General features: G+C 35.2%; 2 protein-coding genes and 1 long non-coding RNA gene across 3 annotated transcripts in view; 1 reads left to right on the plus strand and 2 right to left on the minus strand.

Annotated features, from left to right (window-relative positions):
* Nucleotides 1–9,194, minus strand: part of Drak (Death-associated protein kinase related) — a 210,226-nt gene extending 201,032 nt beyond the window's left edge. Inside the window, exon 1 of the mRNA XM_068773433.1 lies at nt 8,618–9,194. Coding sequence (XP_068629534.1) covers nt 8,618–8,763 — 146 coding nt within the window. The 5' untranslated portion in view covers nt 8,764–9,194. The remainder of the gene's footprint in view (nt 1–8,617) is intronic.
* Nucleotides 9,195–11,795: 2,601 nt separating this feature from the next.
* On the minus strand, nt 11,796–14,815 carry Polr3I (RNA polymerase III subunit I). Its single transcript, XM_068773849.1, has 4 exons — nt 14,649–14,815; nt 14,109–14,232; nt 13,371–13,523; nt 11,796–12,035 (listed from the first exon to the last, which is right to left on the minus strand). The coding sequence occupies exons 1-4, from the start codon at nt 14,654–14,656 to the stop codon at nt 11,943–11,945; spliced, it is 378 nt and encodes a 125-aa protein (XP_068629950.1). The 5' UTR covers nt 14,657–14,815; the 3' UTR covers nt 11,796–11,942.
* Nucleotides 12,184–13,597, plus strand: LOC137930558 (uncharacterized). The gene is made up of 3 exons (XR_011108909.1): nt 12,184–12,475; nt 12,564–12,618; nt 13,461–13,597. It is a non-coding gene; the product is annotated as an uncharacterized lncRNA (long non-coding RNA).
* Nucleotides 14,816–15,271: the final 456 nt, after the last annotated feature.

Raw genomic sequence — 15,271 nt, forward strand, 5'->3', positions numbered from 1 at the left:
TACTCCGTACCGCACCAGCGCCAGTGAAACCGATGTACCGAGCTTAAGATATGCGCAGAGACAAGGGGAACATCGGCGGATCTGACAAAACATGGGGGTGCTTTGAGAGAAATATCGGGGGACTGATCATGACTGTTCCGCCAGGAACACAAAACTAAATAACGGACAGTTTTTTACTGGAGACTATCTCTAGTCTGTATGATAATACCACCGAGATGCCTGTATTTCTTTGTACCGATATAAAAACACCATAACTAGTGAAGGTCTAGGACTATTTAGGCATATTGCGTCTCGAGAAGTTGAAGTTAGAAAAACTCCATGGATAACCACCCTTTGATACCTGGCCACATCACTTGATAACTTTAAATTCACGTTTAAAAATTTAATTACGAAGCTAAATTATACGACATTACTCTCCAATAAACTTTTCTTACCAAAACAAAGTTTAACGAAGTAAAAACATTTTTAATGAATCTCTAACTGTAAACACGGTGATTATAAAAAATATACTAGGTTGAATTAACTCAATTTTTTGATAATAAATAATAACGTTATTTGGAATAAAAAAGACTTCAACATTATTTCCGCGTTCAATAAAATCATACGTTCGTATATATTTATTTTTGACGCGGAAATATAAATCCTAAATGATAAAACAAAACCTTGTCACCTTACCTTTCAATTTAAAAATAAACAGAAAATGACACATGACGAACCTTCAGTCTTATAAGACATGTTCGTGAAGATAAATAGAGGCATACATCTCAATAAACTACATAACAATTACGGGACAGTATGGAACGCATATGCAACCATAGGCCAGTAACCTGTCTAGCGGTCGGTGAAAGTTTGACTAATGCAATCCCGATGCAAACGAGGTTGGTTATTGCAATTGTACTCGGGAATCGATCGCGGTTCGCCCGGACACTAGGCAGCGGAATTCCAGAATCTAAGTTTAACGCTTTGGGTTAGAAGGACTATAAATTAGCGTAATCCCGTAGACTAATAAGCTCGCTATGCAGCTGTGAGCAAATAAGCGGGAAGGAGATGGTAAGCCGTGTTGATTGTAAAGTGCGGCGGCGAATTCGCGTTCGCTCATCTACTAGGGCCCGGTCTCGCGGCGGATTGAGCCGTCGGGCTCGCGCAGAGATTAACGGCGACGATAGCGAGCGCCCTTCCAGCGCGCTGATAAATAGCCCCTCTAATTATATTTACGCAGCGCCGCTCGCCGCGCGATAAATCCTCCGCGGGAATGTACAATAACGCAGCCGTTTACGGCTCAGTCCGTCTGTCGCTCGTAACCGTCACGTCTGGCAATCGCATTAGTTCCGAATTAGGCGAGTGATAAATAAATAAAAGGGTACTGCCACTCGACGATAAGGCTGCACATGTCACCTGAATGAACATTAAAAGATTAACAAAATAGACTTATCACCAGTACTGATGATAGGATTGTTTTGAAATAGATACCGGTCGGAAACGACGCCGTCAACGCAGATGCGCGCCTCGTGACGACTCCTCGGTGAATGACTTTCTTCTACCAGAAACGGGACCTTCGAAATCGGTAATAATAAACCACTAAAAGGTTTTTAATGGAAAGGATCCCCACAGAACCTTACCCTCTCTCCAGATAAAAGTAATATTAGACTATTTATTTTACTGCAACTGTCAACAGATATCTGCAAAATCACTGACAACCTATAAATTCTACATCAATAGCTGGTTAAAGCACTAAGCTTGTAAAACATTTTTTTACTTTCAATGCGTGTTTTACAACAAAATATGCCGTATGTTTGAAATATGTGTCTAACGAAAGAATTCAATTAATTATTGTGGGATCGCTGGTCGCGGCTGCTAAGGTGGTGAATGAACTTGGCTCAAGGTTAGAGAGGGGTGTGTAAACAGAGACTTGACGGCGGTCCGCATCCATCAAGCGTGCAAACAATGAAACCGAGACATGTCAATATTAGCGCGGGCCGTATGGCGCCCCTCGTGCATTGAATTTGCAACGCGATATCACATATTGACAACAAAAACGCGGTTAAGGGCTTTAAGTGGAAATCATTTGCCCGTAGAACCATACTGCGGTAGATTCACCGAGGTTAAAAGGAGCGTACAATTAATTGAGGAATATTAGCACTGCTTTGAATTCTCGACATACGTGCCGGAATTCCGACGAGTTCGGGGAAGCATATGGCCCCGAGTTACATCATTAACGACTCTCATAACCAAGTGATTCACGCATCGGATTCAGGCTAACGCTTAATCAAACTCCGGGTCAGGTTGTGGTGCGCTGGCTCAGATCCACTAACACACTGTCCCGCCGCTAATGTAATGCACCTTAAAAGATTATGAATCGCTTACGCAATTTAAACACGACGAATTCTGATACGTACATTAGCTGCAACATTGTCCATGGACATAAATATCGTGACGACAATACTTTTGTTGTCAGCGTGCCATTCGCTCTGAAATTAGTTATTCCAACAGCTGATAAGATACAATCTCAAACCCGCGTACTTGAAATGGTTACTTCTAAAAATATTGTCCGCGCACAGCCGCCTATTTGATGATATCGCGAGAGTAATTTCTCAGCAAGCGATTATGCCAGCCGATGGCGACACGGCGCGCTGCGATATTTCCGTGGAGACGTTCTATTGCAAGCCTTAAGCTTCTGCTAATAAAAGTCACGTCTGCAGCCGGAGCCGCAAGAAACTGCAGTGCGCGGAGATGCAATCGGACCGGCATATGGATGCGATCTGTAAACCACGAGTACTGAGTCATTGACACAGTATCGCGACACATTTATTCGCTACGACGAACGTTGACATAACCATATTTATCTAGTGTGTATCTCTTTCGAATCCGTCGTCGGGCGTGTCGAGCGGCGCAGTACCTATTACCGCCCATATCTAGGCGCCGAAGGTCGGCTAGACTTTCGCTAGGCGGCCGAGCCGCATTATGCGCGCGGCCCGACCCGCCTAGGAAAACTAGTCGCCCACACGAGTGCACAATGAACGCGCGGAGCGAGCGCATTGCGAATTACCATCGAGACAATCGGGTATCACACAGAAGCTGCGGTGACATTGGCCCACGGGGTTTTGTAACGATATCGGGCGCGACGAGATTCCAGCGGTTGGTGCGAGCCGGCGATTGTTCGGGCGTCGCCCACGTGGCGGTTGCGCAACCCGCGCCACATAGCTCGCGCAGGTGATAGCTCAACCGTCCGGCGGCCTTGCGCGCGAAGGGCACATCCGCGTCCCACTACATCCATTGCATGATATCCGCGGCGCGTGACTCCTGACTGCCCGCACTTTTACGTCATGTTGTTCCTACATGCAGACATATTTGCATCTATGTCCAACCGCCGCCGGAAACTATGTTTTTCGACGTAGGCGATGAAAGGAAACTGTGTGAGAGATAGATGCAGTTAACAAAAAGTTCTCGAATGCATATTGGGGCAAAGTCTCGCGACCGACGCGGCGGCCTCGTCAGAGCGTTCTACGGATCGGGTTACGTTCCGCAAAGTCGAGATAACTGCACGTCGAGTTGTTTCACTGCATAGTTACACACTGACTTTGAATCGCACGTCTAGCCTTATTGTGTCCTCTTTTAGTTGTCAGAGCATTTAAATAGGCATGGCGAGGCTAGAGCGCCACCTAAATCGATCGATAAAAGTTTCCTCGTGCCGGCGACGTTAGTCATGAGGTGCGCATTCATCTCGAGCGGCCGGTGATTCTAAAAACGGAGTTCTAATAATCGACTCTCGGGTTTAAAATAGCCGAGTGACAAATGAAACTGAAAGTGATGCGTGATGCAACAGTCCCGAATTTAACCAGCGCCGGGTGCGGTGCATCGGCCGCGCGCGCACGCCGCCCGCTGCCTTGCCAAAGCGGCTGGCATTTCGCGCTAATGACACGAATAAGATACTAGCGCGGATAGCAGCCGGCGGAATCCATCCTCGGTATTCGGGACGTGTGCCGATTCAAATTTAACGAGCGACCCCGTGACATCTCGCGGTGGGTCGACGTGCAACCGTAAAAAGAGCTTTGATAAACAATTAGTGCGACGCGCGAATCAAGTCTCAGCGAAGGGCCGAGGGCGCGGGGTGGGGGCGAGCAGTGACACGCACACGTCGGGTCGGAGGTCCGGCCGCATTCCACCGACGCTCGAAAGTGAAACCGCAGGGCCCGCCGACCGCTCAGCTGTAGAAAGTCGTCGAATGCATCCGAGAGGCGTCTACGTCGCGCGGCGACGCAAAAACTGCTATCTCGACGTCGAGCTCCCGGGAAACGGCGCCCGGAGCAAAGCCGCGCTAGAAAATTACCACAATTCGCCACTGACCGCCGCTAGCGGCTCTTGCTCGAGCATCTAACGCACGGCCGAGCGTTGAAACGCTAAATTTCACTTCCAACTCCCCACGAAATTCCAGCCTCGGGCCATTTCTAATAGATTTTGCTTAGATATAAACAATAAATCAAATACAGCTTCCATGTATATTTTAAGTAATAAAATGAATGAATACAATTCTACATTAATAATCCAGGTGGTACAGGTGGAGGGCCGAAGCCCTTTATGTATTCAATGTTTGTCACCTCACTTTCTAGAATTAAAAAAAACACTTCCATTTCGAAATACTAATTTATTTCTATTTTTTCTGTCTTCTAATATTTACAATCTATCTGTTAAGAAATCTAGAGCCCTAATAAGAGAGTGCTGCGTTGCTGGCGACAGCGCGCAAGTAACCCAATTCGATATCAGCTAATTAAATCGTATCGATTGCCCGACCGCCCCCATTTCTGGGGGCGAAGGATAAAGAGACACGGACGATATCAAATTTTCCACCAAAATCCTTTATTAATTTACGTGCAACTACAAGTAAAAAATCACTAATTAAAAGGTAGAATAATATTCGAATTCATAATAGAAACTTGATTTTTCACTCGTTAGGTTACTTGAGACGGGGACCGTGTGGGAAGATAACGCTGTGTTTCAATAATAAGACAAATGGAAACCAATTTATAATGCGTAACCTCAACAACTAAAGAGGCGAAAAAACTAGGAATGGACAAGCGTCACTGTTAAGGACATCGAAAAACGATGGATGGATGCAGGCAGCTATGAACCGGTCTTATTAGAAGTCAAGGGGAGGGGGGTGGTCTTTATCCAGGAGTACATTCTACGGCTAAAATGATGAAATCAATGAAAAACATAATTTTATCATTTCAACAGCAGTGTGCAATAACACTACAAGGATGCGTAAATATTGGCTGAACTCTTTAATAAAGCATAATAAGATTCTATTAAAATTATGTTACATACATCTGAATCTAGCAACCGTGTGTGCCATCACGTGCTATGTGTCTAATAAATAATATTTATTTTACCAAGAGCAAAGAAAGGAACAACGTCAGATCCGAAAGCGCGGTCGCTGGATCGCATAGCGGTATGACGAACAGCAGTCAATTAGTCTGACAACTATTTTAAACGATAATTACCTCCGCTGGCTCATTACACCGTCACAATGCAGTTTAAAACTATTCCTATGTTTTCAATATTTCCTCATTCATATCTAAAATTGTCTGTTATATATAACGACAAACATATTTACACACATCTCAACGGTCGAATTAGATGCAAATAGAAATTAAAATGTTTTTTTTTCTTTATATAATAGCACATATGTCACTTACAGTTAAATGATCCATAACGGCTAAAAAACATATATCATGGGAGAATAAAATAAGAATAATATTTCGCAACATTAATTTGCAAATATGAATGTTTGTAAATTCAACTCTGAGACTATATATTGTTGAACAGATAACAAATACAAAATTAAAAAAATAAATTAATAGTTTGACAGTGCCAAAGTACTTCGACAAACAATAAAACCTTAATACTCCTTCGTAAATTTATGTAGACGTTAATGTATTATCGCCTATGTAAGGTAATGTACGTTATCGCCCGATTTAATTAAAAATGTAACGCTTACATTGTGTTATCAGACGCCTCCAGATATGAATGATAAGATAACATTTAAAACGCGTAATAACTGAAAACAAGTTCTTAGCGAATATTTAGAATATTAGCTAAAAACACTTGTATTATATCTCTCTTTTCAGACTAATTTAAAATTAACTCTAGTTTTTTTATTAGATAAAACAAAACTTTGTTACACTATCAGCGGCTGTAATGTATTCTGCGTGAATTTTCTTCTAATTAATTTCAACTTGTTATAAAACTTCTGCTGTAAATAGAGCCACGAAGAACAGTTGGAAATAAAATATATTCAAACTTTTAAATTTTATCGGAACATATTCTAAGGAATATTCTAGAATGAAAGTAGTGATGCAGCATTTTGAAACCGTCCATGTTTGATGTAAGCGCACATATCTAATCGCAAAAAGGTTATCGGTTATGCTATAAAGATTTAATGTTAATATTAATTAAATACAACGGAAAGTTGTGAATATAGTTCAGGATTTGCTCGTCAAATTACGTCGCATATGACCCAAGCCAACCTTTGTCCGCGATGCTAAGGTTCAATTCTATCTAGAGAGTTAGCAGTAGTTCTTACACACTGCAAGCTTGCTTATTGTTTCGTTTGCAATCGGAAAGATTTAGAATCGATTATCCGATAGAATCGAGTAACGACTCCATTTCTAGGTTTATCGATGCATTTCACTTTCGTTGCGCTGCGCCTCGTGACTTCGCAAGTTTCTTGTTCGATAGCAAGAAAATAAAAACAGCGTGTTATGCATTGAATATAATTCAGTATTAGAAAACAAAGCATTTTGATGTACTTACTTTTGTACAAGTCTTTATTATACAGGATGTTTAACAAATTAACGAAGACCTTAAGCCGGGTGATGGGGCAAGTAGTGGGTGGGTAAAGGGATTTTTGATAATAATTTACCGGGTTAATCTGATCCATAATATAATGTTACGGCGTAATCCATAATGTTTACGGCTTGACGTTGATTTATGAGACACATATAATATATTCATTTTGAATGAAATATTTAAAAGTTGAACATTGTACCTGTCACCATCTATAATTTAAATATATATTTAAAGTTCCATTATGTCTTTCCAATTAAAAGTACAACTTGTACAATATCTCATGCAATGACTAACAAAGCTATCATTCATATTTTTCAATCATTCTTAGAAAATGACCCTGAATAGATTTTCCTTTGTTTGCAACACATTAAAAATTCATTATCACCTATTCTTAATGATTGCAAATTAATACTAACACCATATATTGGTAACTACAGTACTGGCAATAATTAAATTAACTAAGAATAATAAATATTAAATTAACTAAGAATAAGTATGATATTATAAAAAATATCATTATAGTTATTTAAAATTATAATGATTGTTAAAGGTAAATTAAAAAAAAAAGTTTTATTGTTAAACTTTAAAAAAAGCTTGAATATATAAACTACATAAATGGCATTAAATACAGAATGGTATGGATGTATATGTGTGACAAACATAAGTTTATGTTATTATTATTCATTGTTAGAGGTTTCCATAACACATTAGCAGTCAGCAGTATCATTAGTGTAATAAAAAATAATCAGCAATTTTCATTTAATAATACAGTATAGACATTATTTATGTAAACAACATATTCCTCAGTGTAACTATAAATTTAAAGCTATGTTTGCAAATAAAAATTTGTTAGGTGCATTCTAGTCTAATTCTATAACTTTATAAGACTGAAGTGGTTTATTTGATAAATTGTTACACTGAAATTTCCTTGTTATTTATTTATTTAAAGAGTTATGGTAATGAAAATTTAAGATTAAGAATTTTAATGTTTGTTTAACTCTCCAAAGTTATGTTAACTATTCACAGAAGAGAACAGTTAAGTCATGTTTTACATCACATGGATATTTGTCATTGTTAAGTAATTAAAATTTGTGTAACATAAAACTTGAGTAATGTTTTTGTAAACATAATGTTGCTGCCTGGATTGCAGAATAAATTAATGAATTAATTGTGAGCAACTCACTGTTAACGAAAGCAAAAATAACAGCCCTATCTAAAATTATCAAAGTACTTGACGGTCATCAGTCACATTTATCTAACATGGAGATAAATTTAATAGACTTATATTGCCAAGTATGCATCCATAGTGAAAACACATTCCTAAACATTAGTGTGTTCACGACACTATCAGCTGTGTACACAGGCACCGGTTACTTGTCTATGACACATACTGCACCAGTATGTATTGAGTATGTACATAAACTATCAACATTGGCCATGAATTACTGCACAGTACTTGAAACAATGTGGTTATTAAGTTTTAAAATATTACCTACTGTAAACCAATTTTTTTTTAATAACAGCATACTCAATATTACATGTAACTTTGAATATATGTAAATAATTATCTTATGAACAATTATATTTTTAGTCTCAACATTAAAAAAAGAACAATTTATTTTTTGTTCATATCAGTTTTTGAATTATTTTTAATTAAATCACTTAATTCGATAAAAGTTCTAGAACAAAGATTCTTATCTGAAGGCGTAGGAAAGGCTAACGTACAACTTTTGAAAATAACGAGTCGTAGAGTTAACGCAATGCAACTGACCTTGCAAAGGGTGTCTGCTCGACGTGGTAGACATCTGTGATGGGCTCCGTGCGCATGATGCTCCGGAGCCGCTCCTCGGACAGCTCCAAAAGTCCATCACTCGCCGTCTTGAAGTCTGCCTTGCTCAGGCCACTTATTACACTCATTTTCAAACGTGTAGACGACTAACCGTGTCGAACCGAAAACCTCTCAAATGTCACAAAATAAACCACAGTAGTTCTTAAATATTAAAAAAACACTTATATACAAAACTGAGGCATCAATTAGGCCATAAAAAACATTTTAAATGCCTTCGGTTTTTCTAAAGGTAACTGAGTGCTCTCCCTTGTCATTGCGAGAAGCGGTTACGGTTTCGAAGGCTTCAGCTCCACTTGACTATGACACGTTTTAAACAAACATTAGTATCACTTCATCATTATTTTCAATGAAAAGTAATAAGTTGTTTATTTACACACGCGTTTCGGAAAAAAACTAAAAATTGACAAGCGCGTTTGGACAGCTGCGCGTCGACGAGGCGACCGCACTTCGCCGTACACGTTTCTGCCGCTCGACTCGCGGGACACTCGGAGCAGCCGATACAATTCAAAATCCGAATCGAGTACGTTGCTTATCCGTTGCGCTAAGTTCGAAACTTGAATGGCAACACTATACGTCACTACGAGGAATTTATTAAATTTCTTAGTAAAGATGGCGCTTAATAATACTTTTAGTTTCTCATCTTATCATAGCTTAACTTCAATTCAATCGCAATACTTTATAACAGACATGGCTATTGGCAATGACTTACGAAATTTTTAAAAATAAGCCTACATTAATTTTAAAAACGCTACTCCATCTTTAAAACATATCCCATTGGCGACATCTAGTTCCATCATAGTTAAAAAAATTGATGTCAATTTGTTATTTTTCGTATGTTGTACTACATTAAGAAATAGATAGATAGCTCTGTAACAAAAAATCTTTTTAATCATAAAAGTAAAACTATATATATTATTTTTTGTTATAATTTAGTACCATAATACTTTATTTACGCAAATCATTCGTATTTGCTACTTGTTAATTTTAGCATCGAGTGGATAAAGTTATTATTATGAAATCTAATGATTTAGTAAATAGAGAAAAGAACAAGCGCGTTATTGTTATACCGAAATTATGATCTTTTTTTAGGTTTTAGTTTTACAAAATGTAATAACGTAAATGTTAATTTAATTTGATAGTACATTTTCCATAATTTTGATCGTTTTCTTCAATATGTCAAAAAAAAAAATCAGTTGCAAAGATTCGTCTATACTATTTCGCAGAAGTGTTCTTTGAAATAAGATTTTTCTCGATAAGAATTAATGGATTTCTTTTCGTCTTCATCTCTCAAAAGCTAAAATGGGCAAATATTCTTTTCCTATATGTTGAAAATAGATATTTGTTAAAAGTTTAGCTGCCAAATAAATTGTTTTGTATATCAGAATCATAGGTCGCATCATTTTATCTGATTGGTTGGTCTGTTACCTCAATGTCCTATCATTACGAAAATAAATGTTATTTCGGACAGGGCAAAAAGCAAACCGCGTCTTTGGACTACCGTTTGCGTGACGCAAAGTTAATTAATACACAAAAGCTGATAAATTCAAAAAGTTTCCAAAGCTTGCGTAATACATGTGACCTTGATTCTTCAGGCGAGAAATCATTTACATAAACAAACTTACATAACAAGCTAGTTTTATTATAGCCCCGAAATCATTGCCACAAATATATAATAACAATACTAAAGATGACGCTTGTATAAAATGTAGAAGGTTAAACATAAAATGAACTTCGTCACACAAACCTTCCATTATTAATTGTAAATATTCTTTAGATCTTATAAACCACGCCAGTAATCTTATTGAAGATAAGAGTGCAGAGTTCAATAAAACATAGACAAGGTCATTTTAAAAATATTCCACTACTTAAATTTGATTTCTAAACAACACAAAGAATATCAGCGAACAAATTACTAATGATAATGCTCAATTTTTCAAACACGACGTTAAGCAGTCTCAGAAGTTTGGAGGAGTGCTGAAGCCCCAATAACATCCTTGTTAATACTTTACCATGCAAAAATATTTTTTTTTCTTTGGATGGTTCCTTACCACAATAATATTCATATGTCCTTTTCAGCATTTTTCTTTTCTTCGCTCCGTAACAAATAATGCAGTTAGCTCATACAGTGCAAATGAAACGTTAATCTCATTAGTCTGGTCTACCAAAAATGGGAAACATGTTTCACTACATCCCGTAGTCATGAGAAAACAACTAAGAAGAAATAATTAAATAAATAAAATTACTGGGTTAGTGAAAAATCTGATTTGATCATCATCCTAGATCCCAATGCAATGATTTAAAAGGTTTTGTATGTTAAAAACAACATGCACATAATTATAATACAAAGATATTTAGCATACTAACTGGTTTTGTCAATCAATGGTTCATTAGAATTTTATTATTTGTTCTTTACTTACAAGTACATGTATTCAAAACTTATCTTCTGTAAATCATGGTAAAAACATTATATAGCATATTACAAGCAAAAAAAAAACTCTATTATACAAGTGTATTTCCAAGGTCTTGTAATTATACTCTTCTTGTGCTTATAGCTAGCTATTTAGAAGAAACTTAAAACTTGTATAAATCAGTCGATTTTCATCCGTGATGTTCCACCTGATACCTCTATAAGTAACAGTATATTTTTGCTATTTTATGACTCATTCATAAATTTTAAAGGACTCCTTTTTATAACCAGTGTGCAACTGTTAATGTTTTCTATAGTTTTAAGAACTTACACTGTTTTGGAATATATATTACTCATACAAACATATTTTCTAATAACCTACACATGTATTATATTTATATAGACCTCTATAGAAACTTAGGTTAGTGAAAAACCTCTATAAGAGAAAAACAGATTGTGGTCTCTTGAACTCTCAGTTATCCACATTTAGCTGTACTTGATTTTTGTCAAAATTTCCATCTAACAAATTACAACAACAGTAGTTTTTTCCCTTGAAACTTATCTGCGTCAATGATTGAGCATTATTTGAAAAAAAAATACTTACTTTTCTCTAACAGAAGAAAATGTCACAAGGTTGCTAAGGTTCTCCCTTATACAATTTACTTTGTTAAGAATCAATCAGTTTATTATCATTTTATCCCATTCATAAAAAAAGGTGTTAGTATTTAAAATCTGTACAAAATATAGTTTATTTATAAAATGATTTTTTATATTTTTTCATATAAGTTCACTGTGTTCAAATTAAAGTTTCATTATAAAAAGTCTTAACATTAATTGAAATTATGAAGGCACAGGCGGAAAGAATTCATTAACTATGTCTATTATGTTATGGACATCTTCTTCTGACAGTCTCTCCTCACTTTCTTGAACTATCTGGAATCAAAAAGATTTTTATATTTACTTTTAATAATTCTTTTTGTTCTAAAAATAACAATACATCATTAAATTGTGTAATGAGTTTGAATATCATTAATTGATTATAGTGAGGCCAGTAACCTAGTAAACATAAATGTTTTCTATTCTTGAATGGCTGAGCTGTACCCATAAAAGTTTATTTTTTGTTGTATTATACCATAACAATAAACTATATTAATGATTAAAAGTTATATCCAAAGTAATACCAGATGAACCACTGTCACCAATGTAGCTCATTTGAAATGTTAGTGGCCAGGGCACATTGGTCATGCAACCAACAGCCGTCTGGACGGAAAGGTTCTCAAGTGGCGACCTCGAGGCGGTAGAAGCGGTGATCATAATCAAGGTAACAAGAAGTCTCTAAATGAGGACCGTGCAAGACTGTGGCTATTATTGAGGTAGGCCTATGCCTTCAGTAGGTGTCTAACAGCTGGCATTAATGAACGAATGGAACTCAATGATGAATTAAAAATGTTAAATTTACAGGAAAATAAGACAGCTTTAATCTGAGATTGACCACCTACACACCCAGCAATAGAATGTGAGTATCAGAGAGTGGCTGCTGATTTGTAAGAAAATCCTATTCTATTAAGTCTGAGTGTACAAATGATAACTATATAATTCCAATAACTTTACATGATTGTACAATAGGTCTTAAGTTCATTTAGTTTTTAATGAATAATAATGTTTACATGTATTTATTTTCAAATGTTAAAATAGTTCATAATTAGTAATCTCCTGTATGTTTCCGAATGCTTTAGCTCAAAGTTTTGGTAGTGTACTGTTTTTTTATATTAAATATATTGTTAAGTGATATTGCTTTTGTATCACAAATGATGTAGGTTGCAACTGCTTTAATAAGTGGTTTACTAATTTTTATTGCTCCTCTATAATTGTCAACATGTAATTGTAATTACTGCCGGTGGTCTTATTTAAAAAAATATTATATTAACTTCTCTTTTTCATATTATCAAGCCATGTATATCCATCAAGTAGTTGTCCGTTTCTCGCTGCAATCATGATATATAATTACAATGACAAAAGAAAATAAATTTCCACAAATATTTTATAATTACAGATGGAATTCTGTTTTTAATACTGCACTTCTCTTTTTAACAAAGATTATTAATTGGCAGTGATAATTATTACCACAGAGTTTGATATTCAACGATTTTTTTTATTTTTATGTATTACTTTTTTATTTTTATATGTAATGCTTTTGAGCAACCGGAGAGTAAAAAAGATAGAAAGGCAAGCACATTTCTGATTTGTTTTGAATTATCATAAACTTACCAACTGTATTTCTAATTCTGTTCTAGGTGGAGTATTGACCATCATTAATTTCTCCATCTTTGTCAATTTAAATTTTTTCATTTTTTCCAGAAAATTTTGAATGGATTCATCTGATTGACTTTTACATTCGGTGTCTTGAAGGTAATGTACAGTCTGCAAATGTACAGTGCAAGTTACTTTGTTATATATAAAACAAGCATAGAGAATTATTTCCTACTAAATCAACAATGATCACTGAAAAATAAAGGACAAACAACTTTTTACATGCATTTTTATTTGAAAGATTATTTTGTGCAGTATTTAAATCATAATTAACAAAGTCCAAATTAAAAATATATTTTGTTTAACACTTCCTTATCTACCTCTAATGAAACAAAAGTTATTGCATGAACTACATCAACTATAGTGTTTTTAATTAATGTGGATTGATTAAAAAATAAATACAAGAAAATTGCCCAATGAAAAACATAATAACAAAATAAAAAAAACCTTGTATTGTAAATACGATTCTCTCTAGTAGCTTGTAAATTTTCATGTGTTTATTCTATTTTACATGTTGGTTAACCATTAAGCTAAAACAGATTGCATGCACTGGAATATGAACTTAAAGAAGCGGTTAATTATAAAAATGAAGCCAAAAATCTAAATGTACAAATAAAAATAATGATAAGAGAAGAAAACTAACAAGAGTTTGTATTGTTAAAAATTAAAAACAATTAGTACTTTCATTTTACACACCTCATAGGTAACTGTTGCAAGTGAGGCCTCCCCTCGTTTATTTTTTTTCTGGGTGTCATCTTTAAGCTGCTGGAGAATTTGCATTACTTCATAATTACATAGAAATGCAGCATGAGCATTGATTCTGAAATTCAAATTCATTTTCATTTGTTACAAATCACTTACAACTCTTCTAGTATTTCGTAATAACACTTACAGAAATTGGAACTGTGTTTGATCATTAGGTACAGATGGAAAGTTTACAGATTTACAAGTATGAATTAAATGATTTGTATTAGCAATGTTTGAATTATTGTTACCAATACCTAAAGAGAGCATTTCATATTCAGGTATGCCGTATAGAACTCCACAATCAAGTGCTTGGAGAAATTATTTGTAAATAACACAAATCGTTTTGTGTGGAATGCAGTTCATACATCAAAAAGATACCTCTAATAGAATAAAAGTCGAGATGTTTGCTAAATAGTTAATATACATATTCAACAGCCAAAATTTTAAGTTTCTTTATGCCAAAAAATTTTAATAGGTTTATTTACTTACGTTTCCATCTAGTTTTTATACTTTCCATAAAAGATTTACAACAATAACTTAAAAAATAACCTTCAGTTTTCACTGTAATTAACAAAGCAGAATCAACACATTAATTTTAGGTTTATAGAAAGTAAAAGTGATAGCATTGAAAATTCTTCTTTTTATATATCTGTCAGTTTCTGAGTTACAAAAATATTTTAATTATAATGATGTTTATGACTATCTGTGTCATGTAAAGTGTGATAATGTTATTGCAGCAATTATATGAAAATGTGTGCAAAATTATTAAGCGACCCTATAATGCTACTTTGGGATTACTATAATATTTATGGCGACATGTCTAAGCTTTTAAAATTATTGTCGCGAAAAATATTGTACACGCCGAATTAGTACGCTCAACCAAAAACTCGCTTATAAATCACATATAAGCAGAAGTTTTTTTTAGTTTATTCTTAAATAAGGTTTAGATTATTAATATACAATATCAAATATGTAAGCTTAATCAAATATAACTGGACTTATGCTTCTTACAGCAAATGCTACATTATTACTATTTAAAAGATCGCATTCAAGATCAAGTTTAACAATAAAAAACATTGTGATTTAAATAAAAAATTGTTTTCTTCAACGTA

This window comes from Battus philenor, unplaced genomic scaffold (genome assembly GCF_028537555.1).
Source record: "Battus philenor isolate CCGP_79_NKW_IND1 unplaced genomic scaffold, ilBatPhil1.0.hap1 SCAF_6, whole genome shotgun sequence".
Lineage (NCBI taxonomy): Eukaryota > Metazoa > Arthropoda > Insecta > Lepidoptera > Papilionidae > Battus > Battus philenor.